The 14802-nt window shown below is 42.7% G+C and overlaps 1 protein-coding gene across 9 annotated transcripts in view; it reads left to right on the top strand.

Annotated features, from left to right (window-relative positions):
- LOC306998008 (phosphatase and actin regulator 1) overlaps window positions 1-14279 on the top strand; it is a 99682-nt gene extending 85403 nt beyond the window's left edge. For 3 of the 9 annotated variants that reach the window (XM_079611716.1, XM_079611717.1, XM_079611713.1), the window contains exons 12-13: window positions 9756-9832; window positions 12104-14279. In XM_079611716.1, coding sequence (XP_079467842.1) covers window positions 9756-9832; window positions 12104-12119 — 93 coding nt within the window. In that variant the 3' untranslated portion in view covers window positions 12120-14279. The remainder of the gene's footprint in view (window positions 1-9755; window positions 9833-12103) is intronic. The other 6 variants (XM_079611718.1, XM_079611712.1, XR_013797489.1 and 3 more) reach the window with 5 other exon arrangements.
- The last annotated feature ends 523 nt before the right edge of the window (window positions 14280-14802 follow it).

Genomic DNA, 14802 nt, shown 5'->3' on the forward strand with positions numbered 1-14802 from the left:
TTTGATTTTATCATTGAATATCGCAAAGGAAAACTAAATATGGCACCAGATGCTCTGTCTCGGATTCGCACCAGTTGTAGCCTGTACACCAGCCAACAGGAGAATGCTGAACTTCCGATGTCTCCAGCCACAATCTGGGAGGAACAGCACAAAGACCCTGTAATTGCAAACACACTTCAAGCACTTGCAGAAAATGATTCTCCTCTAAAGGATCAATATGAGATAGTGGAGGATAAACTCTATCACAAAACTCACCTGGCGAACAATCAAGTTCATTACAGAGTGTGCATTCCTAACAGCCTTGTGTCGTCCATTCTCCACCACTACCACGCTAATCCATGGAGCGGACATGTAGGTATTTATAAGACCTACAAGCGTATCCATGATGTTGCATTCTGGCCTGGAATGTGGACTGACGTAAAACACCATGTTAAGGAGTGTGTTAAATGTCAGACACTTAAGGGAGAGAATCAGAAACCTGTGGGCAAACTGCAACAAATCACCACCAACCGTCCCAACGAGATGCTTGGAGTGGACATTATGGGGCCAATGCCACGTAGCACTCAGCAAAATGAGTACCTCTTGGTCTTTGTAGACTATTACTCCCGCTGGGTGGAATGTTTCCCCATGCGCAACGCTAACGCTCAGACTGTTGCATTACTTCTTCGGAAGGAAATTCTAACCCGGTGGGGGGTGCCGGACTTCATTCTGTCGGATAGAGGTACACAATTTGTGTCATCACTGTTCAGAGAACTCTGTCAAAAGTGGAGTATCAAACCTAAACTAACAACAGCATACCATCCACAAACAAATATGACAGAGAGGGTTAATCGTACGCTCAAAGGTATGATTTCTGCCTATGTGGACAACAATCACAGAAAATGGGACCAATACTTACCAGAACTCCGTTTTGCTATTAATTCAGCTGTCCAGGAAACGATTGGGATGACCCCTGCAGAGCTTCATTTGGGGAGGAAACTGCAAAGTCCCATGGACAAGTTGTTACATGGCAAGAATCTGACTCCAGACTGCACATCTTACGATACAGTCCACCACCTAACTGAGCTTCAGACCAAAGCCATGGAATGCTCTAAAAAAGCCCAAAAGAGACAGCTCCGGAATTATGATAAAAAAAGACGAGATGTCACATACAAGGAAAAGGATCGTGTGTGGATGAGAACCTTTCCCCAGTCTAGTGCACAACACCACTTTACTGCCAAATTTGCTCCAAAATGGAAAGGCCCTTACCGTATCATAAAGCAGGTGGGTCCATTGAACTATCGAGTAGCACTAGAGCTCACTGGCGAGGATGTTCGCATAGTGCATGTGTGCAACCTGAAACCATGTTTTCCCACGGCTGAAGAGCTGGAATGCCAGGAGAAGAAAAGGCTCCGCCAACTCTTCAATGACTCTTCTGATGAAGAGGAATTCATTGGATTTTAAATATGATTCACTTTTCCACAACCATGGGTTGTCTTCTCCAGGGAGGGAGAGTGTGGCGATATGGAAGAAATCCATATCAGCTTTTCATTCTTTCTAATGGGCGGAAACCAATAAGGAAAGTGAATATAAAAGAGAGCAAGAAACGGAAGAGGAGGAGCAAGGAAAAACAAACTAAACGAACGTGGAGTTTATCGGAGTGGGACACACGCTACCTGAAGGCTGTCGTTGCTATTGTTTGCTGGAGTCTCTGTGCATGCGCTGACTGGGTGCGATCGCCGAAGTGACAGAGAAATTGAACTCTGCATGGTTCGTCTGCCTGGTGCAACACAAGCCAGCCTGGTTCGCCTGCCTCAGGTACTAGTGTTGATGTCCATCATCTTTTAACCTCACGCCAATTCTCCAAACTCTTTCCCCGGCCCTGGATTTGCGGCCGCTATACAGACTGCTCCACGCAGCCGACGCACACACGCTCATTACGCACACACGCTCATTACGCACACACGCATACACCAAACACTCGTTTGGATTACTTATTTTTTCTTTGTGTGTTTTTTTATTTTATTTACATTTTCTTTTGGTTGGTATTGAACTTGAAAAACTGAGTCTGAAAAAATAACGAACTTATGGACATTATCGATCAAAGACTCTCGTGAATTTTTTTTTGTTTATTTAATTGTTTGTTTTGTTTGGGAAATCTTGAACTGCGCAACCTCCTTACTGTCTGTTTTCATTAATTTGTTGTGTCATTTGTCATGTGAGGCAAAAGAAACAAATACAAACTCTGTGTGAATTGAACTGTCTATTTTTTTTTGCAAAATATGTTTTCTTAAAATATATATTTTCTTGATCTAAAACCCTTCAATCTCTGAATGTGTCTTTACGCCTTATTCTATGTTATTGTGGGTATTGTTAGGAATTTATTTTTTTGTAACAGTGGTTTGAGCTATCTGGGAATCTAAACTTCATTACATATATTTTTTTTACTTGACAAGTTTTGACTTGTCTGGCGCCCGAACAATTTAAATTTAAAATCTGCTAGTCAAATTTGATTTGGGACAGCCACCGTTACAATACAATTCATACAAACGAAATTCAATTTAAAGAAAGGCTTTCTACAAAACAAAACTTAATAAAGTGGTCAAAATCATCTCTGACCCATCTTCTGATCTATCTTACTCATGCTGTTCACTTTTCATTGATTTAAAGCGTTTTACCGATATACCGCGGGAATTTCTTGCTTTTCAAAAGCCTTTTTTACGCTATTTCTACATCATTGCACATGCGCACTCCTTTCAGTTTCGGTTTTCAGTCCGATCAAGTGTTTATGTTCTGTCAATCGGATTAGAAAAGCAATAATTTCCCTTTCATTTCGATCTAAATCATTTGTAATAGAGCAGACACTTTGAGTCTTTAACCCTTTAATGGGTTATGTTATAGCCCTACTTGTTTTTAATGTTTTTATGAAATATCTGTATTGACTGCATGATCATATCACCGTATTATTATTTACCGCCATGCGAGCCACAAATGAGTAACACTGGTGTGAGTTTATAAATGATTTCCGTTACAAATTTGGTGAAATGCACACGTTCCCAGATGAACATTATAAACCACACAAACTCACAGCGTTACGTTATAAGACACACAAACTCACAGCGTTACGTTATAAGACACACAAACTCACAGCGTTACGTTATAAGACACACAAACTCACAGCGTTACGTTATAAGCCACACAAACTCACAGCGTTACGTTATAAGACACACAAACTCACAGCGTTACGCTATAAGACACACAAACTCACAGCGTTACGTTATAAGACACAAACTCACAGCGTTAGGTTATAAGACACACAAACTCACAGCGTTACGTTATAAGACACACAAACTCACAGCGTTACGTTATAAGTCACACAAACTCACAGCGTTACGCTATAAGACACACAAACTCACAGCGTTACGTTATAAGACACACAAACTCACAGCGTTAGGTTATAAGACACACAAACTCACAGTGTTACGCTATAAGACACACAAACTCACAGCGTTACGTTATAAGACACACAAACTCACAGCGTTACGTTATAAGACACACAAACTCACAGCGTTACGCTATAAGACACACAAACTCACAGCGTTACGTTATAAGACACACAAACTCACAGCGTTACGTTATAAGACACACAAACTCACAGCGCTACGTTATAAGACACACAAACTCACAGCGTTACGTTATAAGACACACAAACTCACAGCGTTACGTTATAAGACACACAAACTCACAGCGTTACGTTATAAGACACACAAACTCACAGCGTTACGTTATAAGACACAAACTCACAGTGTTACGTTATAAGACACAAACTCACAGCGTTACGTTATAAGCCACACAAACTCACAGTGTTACGTTATAAGACACAAACTCACAGCGTTACGTTATAAGACACACAAACTCACAGCGTTACGTTATAAGACACACAAACTCACAGTGTTACGCTATAAGACACACAAACTCACAGCGTTACGTTATAAGACACACAAACTCACAGTGTTACGCTATAAGACACACAAACTCACAGCGTTACGTTATAAGACACACAAACTCACAGCGTTACGTTATAAGACACACAAACTCACAGCGTTACGTTATAAGACACACAAACTCACAGCGTTACGTTATAAGACACACAAACTCACATCGTTACGTTATAAGACACACAAACTCACAGCGTTACGTTATAAGACACACAAACTCACAGCGTTACGTTATAAGACACACAAACTCACAGCGTTACGCTATAAGACACACAAACTCACAGCGTTACGTTATAAGACACACAAACTCACAGAGTTACGTTATAAGACACACAAACTCACAGTGTTACGTTATAAGACACACAAACTCACAGAGTTACGTTGTAAGACACAAACTCACAGAGTTACGTTGTAAGACACACAAACTCACAGCGTTACGTTATAAGACACACAAACTCACAGCGTTACGTTATAAGACACAGAAACTCACAGTGTTACGTTATAAGACACACAAACTCACAGCGTTACGTTATAAGACACACAAACTCACAGCGTTACGTTATAAGACACACAAACTCACAGCGTTACGTTATAAGACACACAAACTCACAGCGTTACGTTATAAGACACACAAACTCACAGCGTTACGTTATAAGACACACAAACTCACAGCGTTACGTTATAAGACACACAAACTCACAGCGTTACGATATAAACCACACAAACTCACAGCGTTAAGTTATAAGACACACAAACTCACAGCGTTACGTTATAAGACACACAAACTCACAGCGTTACGTTATAAGACACACAAACTCACAGCGTTACGTTATAAGACACACAAACTCACAGCGTTACGTTATAAGACACACAAACTCACAGCGTTACGATATAAACCACACAAACTCACAGCGTTAAGTTATAAGCCACACAAACTCACAGCGTTACGTTATAAGACACACAAACTCACAGCGTTACGTTATAAGACACACAAACTCACAGCGTTACGTTATAAGTCACACAAACTCACAGCGTTACGTTATAAGACACACAAACTCACAGCGTTACGTTATAAGACACACAAACTCACAGCGTTACGTTATAAGACACACAAACTCACAGCGTTACGTTATAAGACACACAAACTCACAGCGTTACGATATAAGACACAAACTCACAGCGTTACGTTATAAGACACACAAACTCACAGCGTTACGTTATAAGACACACAAACTCACAGCGTTACGTTATAAGACACACAAACTCACAGCGTTACGTTATAAGACACACAAACTCACAGCGTTACGTTATAAGACACACAAACTCACAGCGTTACGTTATAAGTCACACAAACTCACAGCGTTACGTTGTAAGACACACAAACTCACAGCGTTACGTTGTAAGACACACAAACTCACAGCGTTACGTTATAAGAAACACAAACTCACAGCGTTACGTTATAAGACACACAAACTCACAGCGTTACGTTATAAGACACACAAACTCACAGCGTTACGTTATAAGACACACAAACTCACAGCGTTACGTTATAAGACACACAAACTCACAGCGTTACGTTATAAGACACACAAACTCACAGTGTTACGTTATAAGACACACAAACTCACAGAGTTACGTTGTAAGACACAAACTCACAGTGTTACGTTATAAGACACAAACTCACAGTGTTACGTTATAAGACACACAAACTCACAGCGTTACGTTATAAGACACAAACTCACAGCGTTACGTTGTAAGACACACAAACTCACAGCGTTACGTTATAAGACACAAACTCACAGAGTTACGTTGTAAGACACACAAACTCACAGAGTTACGTTGTAAGACACACAAACTCACAGAGTTACGTTATAAGACACACAAACTCACAGAGTTACGTTATAAGACACACAAACTCACAGCGTTACGTTATAAGACACACAAACTCACAGCGTTACGTTATAAGACACACAAACTCACAGAGTTACGTTGTAAGACACACAAACTCACAGCGTTACGTTGTAAGACACAAACTCACAGTGTTACGTTATAAGACACAAACTCACAGTGTTACGTTATAAGACACACAAACTCACAGCGTTACGTTATAAGACACAAACTCACAGCGTTACGTTGTAAGACACACAAACTCACAGAGTTACGTTATAAGACACAAACTCACAGAGTTACGTTGTAAGACACACAAACTCACCGAGTTACGTTATAAGACACACAAACTCACAGAGTTACGTTATAAGACACACAAACTCACAGCGTTACGTTATAAGACACACAAACTCACAGAGTTACGTTGTAAGACACACAAACTCACAGCGTTACGTTGTAAGACACACAAACTCACAGCGTTACGTTGTAAGACACACAAACTCACAGAGTTACGTTGTAAGACACACAAACTCACAGCGTTACGTTATAAGACACACAAACTCACAGCGTTACGTTATAAGACACACAAACTCACAGCGTTACGTTATAAGACACACAAACTCACAGCGTTACGTTATAAGACACACAAACTCACAGCGTTACGTTATAAGACACACAAACTCACAGAGTTACGTTGTAAGACACACAAACTCACAGCGTTACGTTGTAAGACACACAAACTCACAGCGTTACGTTATAAGACACACAAACTCACAGCGTTACGTTATTAGCCACACAAACTCACAGCGTTACGTTATAAGACACACAAACTCACAGCGTTACGTTATAAGTCACACAAACTCACAGCGTTACGTTATAAGACACACAAACTCACAGCGTTACGTTATAAGACACAAACTCACAGCGTTACGTTGTAAGACACACAAACTCACAGCGTTACGTTATAAGACACAAACTCACAGAGTTACGTTGTAAGACACACAAACTCACAGAGTTACGTTGTAAGACACACAAACTCACAGCGTTACGTTGTAAGACACACAAACTCACAGCGTTACGTTATAAGACACACAAACTCACAGAGTTACGTTGTAAGACACACAAACTCACAGCGTTACGTTATAAGACACACAAACTCACAGTGTTACGTTGTAAGACACACAAACTCACAGCGTTACGTTGTAAGACACACAAACTCACAGCGTTACGTTATAAGACACACAAACTCACAGCGTTACGTTGTAAGACACACAAACTCACAGCGTTACGTTATAAGACACACAAACTCACAGCGTTACGTTATAAGACACAAACTCACAGCGTTACGTTGTAAGACACAAACTCACAGAGTTACGTTGTAAGACACACAAACTCACAGAGTTACGTTGTAAGACACACAAACTCACAGCGTTACGTTGTAAGACACACAAACTCACAGCGTTACGTTATAAGACACAAACTCACAGTGTTACGTTATAAGACACAAACTCACAGTGTTACGTTGTAAGACACACAAACTCACAGCGTTACGTTGTAAGACACACAAACTCACAGCGTTACGTTATAAGACACACAAACTCACAGCGTTACGTTATAAGACACACAAACTCACAGTGTTACGTTATAAGACACACAAACTCACAGCGTTACGTTATAAGACACACAAACTCACAGCGTTACGTTATAAGACACACAAACTCACAGAGTTACGTTGTAAGACACACAAACTCACAGCGTTACGTTATAAGACACACAAACTCACAGCGTTACGTTATAAGACACAAACTCACAGCGTTACGTTATAAGACACACAAACTCACATCGTTACGTTATAAGACACACAAACTCACAGCGTTACGTTATAAGACACACAAACTCACAGCGTTACGTTATAAGACACACAAACTCACAGCGTTACGTTATAAGACACAAACTCACAGCGTTACGTTATAAGACACACAAACTCACATCGTTACGTTATAAGACACACAAACTCACAGCGTTACGTTATAAGACACACAAACTCACAGCGTTACGTTATAAGACACACAAACTCACAGCGTTACGTTATAAGACACACAAACTCACAGAGTTACGTTGTAAGACACACAAACTCACAGCGTTACGTTATAAGACACACAAACTCACAGCGTTACGTTATAAGACACACAAACTCACAGCATTACGTTATAAGACACACAAACTCACAGCGTTACGTTATAAGACACAAACTCACAGCGTTACGTTATAAGCCACACAAACTCACAGCGTTACGTTATAAGACACACAAACTCACAGCGTTACGTTATAAGACACACAAACTCACAGCGTTACGTTATAAGACACACAAACTCACAGCGTTACGTTATAAGACACACAAACTCACAGCGTTACGTTATAAGACACACAAACTCACAGCGTTACGTTATAAGACACACAAACTCACAGCGTTACGTTATAAGACACACAAACTCACAGCGTTACGTTATAAGACACACAAACTCACAGTGTTACGTTATAAGACACACAAACTCACAGCGTTACGTTATAAGACACACAAACTCACAGCGTTACGTTATAAGACACACAAACTCACAGCGTTACGTTATAAGACACACAAACTCACAGCGTTACGTTATAAGACACACAAACTCACAGCGTTACGTTATAAGACACACAAACTCACAGCGTTACGTTATAAGACACACAAACTCACAGCGTTACGTTATAAGACACACAAACTCACAGCGTTACGTTATAAGACACACAAACTCACAGCGTTACGTTATAAGACACACAAACTCACAGTGTTACGTTATAAGACACACAAACTCACAGCGTTACGTTATAAGACACACAAACTCACAGCGTTACGTTATAAGACACACAAACTCACAGCGTTACGTTATAAGACACACAAACTCACAGCGTTACGTTATAAGACACACAAACTCACAGCGTTACGTTATAAGACACACAAACTCACAGCGTTACGTTATAAGACACACAAACTCACAGCGTTACGTTATAAGACACACAAACTCACAGCGTTACGTTATAAGACACACAAACTCACAGCGTTACGTTATAAGACACAAACTCACAGCGTTACGTTATAAGACACACAAACTCACAGCGTTACGTTATAAGACACACAAACTCACAGCGTTACGTTATAAGACACACAAACTCACAGCGTTACGTTATAAGACACACAAACTCACAGCGTTACGTTATAAGACACAAACTCACAGCGTTACGTTATAAGACACACAAACTCACAGCGTTACGTTATAAGACACACAAACTCACAGCGTTACGTTATAAGACACAAACTCACAGCGTTACGTTATAAGACACACAAACTTCGGGAAACAAATTTCTTTCGGGTTCTGACAGATATAATAACTGTAAGTGCAGTTTGGGTGTATCAGGAACACTTCCGGTGCATCACACTTTTCCATGCAAGAGCAACAAGACTAAACCAAGCATTTAGCAGAGACAAGCAGAGATGAAGACTTCAGGATGATGACTCCTTATATCACACGATTATTCTCTCCGAGGTTTATGAATGGAGATTATTCACGGCCGAATAATGAGGTCACTTCATGAGTGTTACGTGTTCTGTTTTTGTGTAACAGAATGACAATCATCTGGTATTAAGGTGCAACTAAACTGATGAATAATACAGAAGTCGATCAGACTGAAAGGATAATAGTGAGTAACATGGTTAATGAACACACACTGCGGGACACATGCACCTGTGAGCTTGTGTTACGCAAACATGACCGAAGCACGCGCAAACAAACTAAACCTGCGCTAGCTTCAGCTGTACTAACCGTGTGTGTGTGTGTGTGTGTTGTTCTGCAGGCCGCCATCAGGAAAGAGCTGAATGATTTCAAGAGCAATGAGATGGAGGTGCACGAGTCCAGCCGGCATCTGACCAGGTGAACACACACACACCGGACGCTTTCTCTCTCTCGCACACACACACACACAGCGGACGCGCTCTCTCTCTCTCTCTCTCTCTCTCTCTCTCTCTCTCTCTCGCACACACACACACACAGCGGACGCGCTCTCTCTCTCTCTCTCTCTCTCTCTCTCTCTCTCTCTCTCTCTCTCTCTCTCTCTCTCTCTCGCACACACACACACCGGACGCTCGCTCTCTCTTTCTCTCTCTCTCGCACACACACACACCGGTCGCTCTCTCTCTCTCTCGCACACACCAGACGCTCTCTCTCTCTCTCTCTCTCTCTCTCTCTCTCGCGCACACACACACACCAGACGCTCTCTCTCTCTCTCTCTCGCACACACACACGCACACACACCAGACGCTCTCTCTCTCTCTCTCTCTCTCTCTCTCTCTCGCACACACCAGACGCGCTCTCTCTCTCTCTCTCTCTCTCTCTCTCTCTCTCTCTCTCACACACCAGACGCTCTCTCTTTCTCTCTCTCGCACACACACACACCAGACGCTCTCTCTCTCTCTCTCTCGCACACACCAGACGCTCTCTCTCTCTCTCTCTCTCTCTCTCTCTCTCGCACACACACACACCAGACGCTCTCTCTCTCTCTCTCTCACACACAGTTTTTGATATACAGAGCAATGAAGTGCAACGCTATTACATGATATTGCTTTTATACAAACAATAAAGAGTTGTATTTTTAAAACATTAATCTCAACATTATGCAGTTGTCATTGGACCAGTTCAGTGAGATTCCGCAACGCAAAGATTAATTTTATAATGTAAATGTCATCATAGCCATTCACCATAACAGTATAACTAATAAACAATAACGAGAATTATCGCAATATCATTTTCTTTGATATAACCATACCAAGAGTTTGATAAATGTTAATGTGCCAAAAGTCGACTTGATCTCAGTAGAGCAGGAGCGCTTCTCGCGGAGCGGTGTCCGGCACATGTGTTATATTAGTAATGTAGTCATGCAGCAGACAGGAGTACTGGAGTATCGTTTTACAGCATTTGTGCATTTATACTAAATCTTTTTAGCCTAGTTTTCATACAAATACCATAGTAAGTATATTTGACCATGGTAGTGAGGTGCTGTATGTGTGCCTTTCCACTTTTAACCCCGACGCCGTGCTCCCGTGTGTGTGTGTGTGTGTGTGTGTGTGTTTAAGAGCCGATAGACACTGAAGCCAGATGTGTAGCACAATAACCCAGAGGCGTCACGTTCAGATCCAGCGTGCTCCTGTTGTGCTGTTCTCCCTCTCACGAGTCTGCACACATCGAGTAATGTGCGTTCACAACCAAAATAGTTTACAAAGATGTAGATGTCACATGGCGTTTTCACTCATAACTTCATAAAACATGGACAGATCGTAGAAAACCACTCATCATTATTTACAGCAGATTCTCACGATTAGAAACTGCCCAAACGCAATCCATGGCGTGGATCGTGAGACGTTCCTCACGTGTCACACACTCGGCTGACGTGTCTGTCGTGTCTCCGGGATGAGTGTGTTCCCGCAGCCGGCTGTGCTGGCTTCTCAATGCGCAAACTCAGCTTACAACAAGTGTTGAGTCCCTCTAAACTCACGCCACCTGGTGATGAAAACATGAATAATCATATTTATTTCAACACAACATAAGTGTCATTTGAAAGCTTAGAACTTTACAATGAAGTGAAGCCAATTCGATTAACTCCCCAAGTAGTGCCGAGTTATTTGCTGATAAAAAGTACAAAAACGTGTTTCATAAATGCTGTACTATAGTATTTGCAAACCGTCATACAGCTCAGATAGTCGTGTGTCGTCTGAACGGTCTCGGGGAGTAGAGTACAAGCATGATTGTTTAGGGCTTTGAGTAAACTTGAGTGAGTTCTGCTATGTGAACACTATATTGAAGCTGCGCTGGTCACAGCTCTGCTCGTCACTTCAGGAAACATGCTCCCATTGGGGAACACTTCCTGATTGAAATCAACAAAATAATCCTCAACATTGGTCACGAGATATTCCTCATGGAGGAGCCATTCTAAAGATCGGCATTAGGGGCCGTCAAGGACTGAACAGAAAGGCAATGCTTCCGAGATATGATCCAGACCCGCTCGCATGTAGAGGAACTTCCCAAAACATAGAAATGTCCTACTACCTTATTCCCCTCCTCAGTTATTGTGTGTGTGTGTGTGTGTGTGTGTGTGTGTGTGTGTGTGTGTGTGTGTGTGTGTGTGTGTGTGTGTGTGTGTGTGTGCAGGTTCCACCGGCCGTAGAGGCGAGCGATGATGATGATGATGATGATGATGATGATGATGCAGCTCGTGTGACCCTCGCTCCTGACGGAGAGCTGACTCTGGTCCTGGGAAGCGCTCGACACACACGTCTCCATCCACAGGACACATGCAGGAACACTCCTCACTCCGCCTGCAGCTGACCGTGTGTCCGGCTCCTCATCCCGCTCTGTATCGTCTGCACTCCTGCTCCTCACTGCAGTCTTTCATGAAGCCGTCATGACGTCTGTCTGTCTGCAGAATCACCCCAATGGGAATTTTTCTTTTTTGTGCTTTTTTATTCATTTTGATTTGTATTTATTTTTGAGTTCAATGCATTTTAACATAATTTTTACTGTTTATTGTAGAATCAAACGCTAGACAATGTGTTTTCAGGATTCAAGCGCAGTGACGCATCCGTTGACCTTTAATAAAGGAAATGAGCAGTTTAATGCTGACGGACAGCCGGTTCAGGTGTGTGTGTGTGTGTGTGTGTGTGTGTGTGTGTGTGTGTGTGAGAGAGAGAGAGTGTGTGTGTATGTGTGCGTTTAATGCTGACGGACAGCCGGTTCAGGTGTGTGTGTGTGTGTGTGTGTGTGTGTGTGTGTGTGTGTGTGTGTGTGAGAGAGAGAGAGAGTGTGTGTGTATGTGTGCGTTTAATGCTGACGGACAGCCGGTTCAGGTGTGTGTGTGTGTGTGTGTGTGTGTGTGTGAGTGAGAGAGACAGAGTGTGTGTGTATGTGTGCGTTTAATGCTGACGGACAGCCGGTTCAGGTGTGTGTGTGTGTGTGTGAGTGAGAGAGACAGAGTGAGTGTGTGTGTATGTGTGCGTTTAATGCTGACGGACAGCCGGTTCAGGTGTGTGTGTGAGTGAGAGAGACAGAGTGTGTGTGTATGTGTGCGTTTAATGCTAACGGACAGCCGGTTCGTGAGAGAGTGTGTGTGTGTGAGTGTGTGTTTAATGCTGACGGACAGCCGGTTCAGGAGTGAGTGAGTGAGTGAGTGTGAGAGAGGGTGTGTGTGTGTGTGTGTGTGTGTGTGTGTGTTTAATGCTGACGGACAGCAGGTTCAGGTGTGTGAGTGTGTGTTTAATGCTGACGGACAGCAGGTTCAGGTGTGTGAGTGTGTGTTTAATGCTGACGGACAGCCGGTTCAGGTGTGTGTGTGTGAGAGAGGGTGTGTGTGTGTGTGTGTGTGTTTAATGCTGACGGACAGCAGGTTCAGGTGTGTGAGTGTGTGTTTAATGCTGACGGACAGCCGGTTCAGGTGTGTGTGTGTGAGAGAGAGTGTGAGTGTGTGTGTTTAATGCTGACGGGCAGCCGGTTCAGGTGTGTGTGTGTGTGTCACACACACTGCAGAAACAGATGCTCTTCCTGTAGTATTGTTTGTTTCCCAGTACAGTGCTAAATTAAGAGATTCATGACTTCAGATTGTGAGTCTTGTGTTCTGAGTAAAGACGAGTTTGTGCTGAAAACAAGAACAGTGTCTGCCAGCACGGCTTGAACACTACTCTCGGTTCCCCTTCGAATGAAGACGGTGTGTCTGGCTCGGCTGGCAGATGTGTGTTCTCGTGTTCAGCTTGAACTCACTGAAGAGAGATCTTCCTCAGAACACAAGTCCCCGAGAGAGACGAGAGAGAGATCCGCTGATGTCAGTGCGGCGCAGGCGCTCCGAGTGTCCAGATCAGGTTCTGCAGCCGCTCGTGTGCTTGATCTATTAGTGATCGGGCTGATGATCGATCCCTGAGATGGTCAAGCGGAAGTCCTAGCGTGACTGAAGACTCTGAGCACCGCATGGCCAGCCGCTGGCATGAGCTGCAGGTTCTCCAGCGCTGGCGTCCGCTCGTCTGCAGGTCTGGAGTCGCCGCGCTGAGTTTGGACACTATGGCAGGGAATGCTGGCACACGAACAAACGTCCGTCACAGAACTGAGCCCACGGGGAAAGACTGGACTTTTTTAAGGAGCCGAATCATCTTTTTAACAATGGTGTGATTTTGAAGACTTTGTAGAAATTGCATGACTTTATACGAGGGTGTGACGCCCCGTCCTGACCAGCGTCATGTGACCAGCTGTCCGAGGGACGTCACGATTCAGCAATAAAACTGACCTTATTTACAGCGAGACTGTGTGTGTGTGTTTGTGTGTGTACTCGTCTACCTATCTAACGGGACCATGGTGTCATTACACACACACCAGCGGGACCGCCGGGCCAAGGGCACATTTAATTTAGGGGGGAAAATAGTGAAGAGGATTAAAGAAGGAATTTCTTGCTGATTACCACCTGACATGACCTGACAAAATATTATTATTTTTTTAGGTTTGATATGCCTAATGATGTGGGGTATTTAGAAAATGAATTGTATAGTTTAAAAAAACCCAGTTGAAATATTAGAAAATAAAGAATCTCAGGAATGACCCAACTACAAATCAACTTGGTGACTAGACGTTTACTGAAATAAAACTGTTACTAACAGTTACTGTGGTAAAACCAGGGTTAGTGTTCTGTTATTGTGCTTTAACTACAGATAGTATACAGCAGAAACACAGTTACTGTGGTAAAAGCACGGCAAACGTTGTGGTTATAGTGGTAAAACCATGGAAAGTGTTGTTACTATGTTTTAACTACAAATACCACCGTAACTGTGGTAAGCCCTGGTAGCCTAAGTGTACTGTAGTAGGCCTAACAC

Source organism: Phoxinus phoxinus, assembly GCF_949152265.1.
Source record: "Phoxinus phoxinus genome assembly, chromosome: 5".
In the NCBI taxonomy this organism is placed as follows: Eukaryota; Metazoa; Chordata; class Actinopteri; order Cypriniformes; family Leuciscidae; genus Phoxinus; species Phoxinus phoxinus.